We start from the raw sequence: 3226 nt of genomic DNA on the forward strand, positions 1-3226 counted from the left end.
GCAACCAATGACCAAATTCTATGGTGAGAAAATTCAACTCAAAATTCAATTCACATTGTACAATTTCACAACAACAGTAATCTCAAGTTGCTTTATATTCTAAGTTAAAGAGTCAACAATATCAGAGAGAGAAGTTTTATCAAAAAGCAAAGTTTTAAGCCTCATCTTAGTCTACCAGTAGTACTATTTGATAGAATATAATTTTAAATACTCTAGGAACAACAAGTAGGCCTGCAGAGCGAGAGCCAAGTGCTCTAATAGGGTGATATGGTACTACAAGGTCATTAAGATAAGATGGGGCCTGATTATTTAAGACCTTGTATGTGAGGAGCAGGATTTTGAATTCTGGATTTAACAGGAAGCCAAAACAGGAGAAATCTGCTCTCTCTTTCTAGTCCCTGTCAGGACTCTTGCTGCAGCGTTTTGGATCAGCTGAAGGCTTTTCAGGGAGTTTTTTGGACATCCTGATAATAATGAATTACAGTCGTCCAGCCTGGAAGTAATAAATGCATGAACTAGTTTTTCAATAATGCCTGAAATAAAAAGTATAGTTCCCAGCACTGAACCCTGTGGGACTCCTCTATGACTGTTTCCAGATGTGAAGGTTCACATCACTCTCTGTGTTTCTGTCTGCAGCTGTGGAGAACTCTGATCTCATTCTTGGACCTGCCATGTTTTGTGGAGTGGGTCTGACTGTCGGTGTCCTCGGTGTGGCAGCAGGAATCTTCTTACTCATCAGAGGAACCGAGTGACGCTGAATGGTTGGGGCTGATGTCTTAATAAATCTGAGGAGTTTGTAATCTGATTACACGGAACCTGCTGTTTTACCTCCGGTGCCAGCAGAAAGCATCCTCAGATAAACTGCTGTTCTTTATAGAATTTTTTTGCATCCCAATATTTTATATGCTTTATTACATGTCAAACATCTGGAAGAAACCCTGTCCTTAAAAACAGCAGCAGCAGGTCAGCATGATTGCAGACCTTCCAGTCCTCACTTAGACTGATCATTAACAGAGTTTTTGATGACAGAGAACAGTGATGTGAACCAGAAGGTTTTTTGTTTCATTAAAGATTTATTGACAAAGATTTGAGTTCATTTATTTTCATCTCAGTTCCTTTCATTTTGTTATCATGTTTTTATTTATTGTTGTAATTATTGATGATAAAATATAATTGTGCAAGCTTTGCCACAAGATGTTCTCATCTTCTACAACAACCAGTCAGTGTTGTGTCACTGGGTGCAGAAGAAGAAGGCACAAGGCTGCTGAGCCAGTTTGGTCTGTCTTCAAACCACACTTTATTTAGTCACTTAAATGCCACATCACAGTTAATTATTGGTTTATAAACCCATCAATGTTATGTGAAAACCCAAAAACAGCTTCTGAGTGTTACATTTAAATACAAAATAAAACATTCAAGCTGAATGAAGATACATTTGAGCTCTGCTGCAGCTGGTGGATGTTTGAGTGCAAAGTACATTTCACAGGTAAGTTACTGGTTGGGGATTCTGGGGGAAGGTGATCAGTTCACCTTCTTTTTTTAAGATATTCCTTAAAGGTGTGATATGTAGAGAGCTCCTTTATTGTCATTGGTGGAGTATTCCAGTGTTATTGGGGCGTAACAACCCAAGCTTGATGTGGGATTGTGTAATGATAGAGGGATAAGTCTAAAAATAGCTAAAAACCTGCATTTTGAGCTCCAGTAGATTTTTCTTTTTTATCAGCTGATCGGCAGATTCAACTGAATACAGCAAAACATAAGATGATGCTGTATGAGTTATCTGACTGATTTTCAGTTCAGTACAGTTTCATTTCAAACATATACATTCACCAACATTCCATAATATCATTCCATTCAGTTGTTTGAAAAGGAGTAGGCAGAAGTATATACTTATCTAGCCCCACTGCCCTAAGTTTACATCTTAATATTCCTCATCATCTAAATTTGAACAACAAAAACTATACAATGCTTCAACTTAGAACATAACATCACAAAAAATATTTTCTCATATTCAACTAAAACTATGTTTAGATTTCTAATTTGCAAAAGAAAATAAACATCACTTTGACTGCTGTCTTGGGTTAATTGCATTTTCTTCATTCTTATACTTATTTAAAATTTCTTTTTGAGTTTTTACTGTTCTTACTCTTTGTATTTTTAAATTCCACTTCCCTCTAAAATTATACCTCCCTTCTCTTTCTAAGAACCATTTACTTATTTCGATTGGGAGCATCCCTTTCCTTGCCTTATATATTATTTGCACTGTTTTAAACTTCACCAGATCCTGGAATTTTATAGCTTGCGTCTTAATAAAGAGTGCGTTTGTGTGAGCCCTATACCCCTCCTGATTTATTAGTCTAATAGCCCTTTTCTGCATTATGATTATAGTCTGAATATTACTTTTATATGTATTTCCCCAAACCTCTACACAATAACTCATGTATAGTAAAGCACAATATAACATATACAATGTTTTCCTATCCAGAAATTGTTTTACTTTCCCCAAGACAGCAATGCCCCGTGCTAACTTTCCCCTCACATAAGTGATGTGTGATTTCCAACAGGCCTTATGATCAATGATCACACCAAGAAATCTTATGGCATTAACCCTTTCTAGATATATATTATCGACACAAATTTCAATGTTAATGTTTTTCTTATAGTTTCCGAATAACATAAATTTTGTTTTATTTAATATTAAGGACAATTTGTTTCTATCAAACCACTTCTTTAATATTTAACTCCTGTGCGATCATGTCCAAAACCTGTTGCAATTCAACCATTAGACTCTATAAAGCTAGTGTAAAGGGTCAAATTCAGTCAGTGAATTTACTCAGCATCATTACATCAAATATAAATGTCTGCTTCCCTTATATCTTCCCACTGACCACGAATGCCACAGCTGCTCTGTACCTGATCACTGTAAACTTCACCAAATCACAGCCAATAAACCAACAAATTGATAAAATCTCTCAGTAATGACAATAATATGAAAAACTTTAGCCTATTTGTGAGTTTCTGGTTTATAATTGACAACATCCATCAGGCTTCAGGTATCCAAATAGCAACACGGGGTAGCTGGAGCCTATTAAAAGGCAGGGCACATCCTGGACTGTCAAAAAAATATAACAAAACATTGTTATAGATTTCTTCCTGGTAACAGCTGATGCTGTGGTCATGTGACCCTGCACTCTGGTTTTTACAGCAGCTTTCAGTCAGACTGTGT

At 36.2% G+C, this 3226-nt stretch overlaps 1 protein-coding gene across 1 annotated transcript in view; it reads left to right on the forward strand.

Annotated features, from left to right (window-relative positions):
* Nucleotides 1-1096, forward strand: part of LOC102310453 (rano class II histocompatibility antigen, B alpha chain) — a 3485-nt gene extending 2389 nt beyond the window's left edge. Inside the window, 2 exon segments of the mRNA XM_042216229.1 lie at nt 1-23; nt 637-1096. The exon segment at nt 1-23 is cut by the window's left edge and continues 26 nt beyond it. Of these exon segments, the coding sequence (XP_042072163.1) occupies nt 1-23; nt 637-752 (139 nt within the window). The 3' untranslated portion in view covers nt 753-1096.
* The last annotated feature ends 2130 nt before the right edge of the window (nt 1097-3226 follow it).

This window comes from Haplochromis burtoni, unplaced genomic scaffold (assembly GCF_018398535.1).
Source record: "Haplochromis burtoni strain Fernald_Lab_line unplaced genomic scaffold, NCSU_Asbu1 Contig_973, whole genome shotgun sequence".
Taxonomy (NCBI): Eukaryota; Metazoa; Chordata; class Actinopteri; order Cichliformes; family Cichlidae; genus Haplochromis; species Haplochromis burtoni.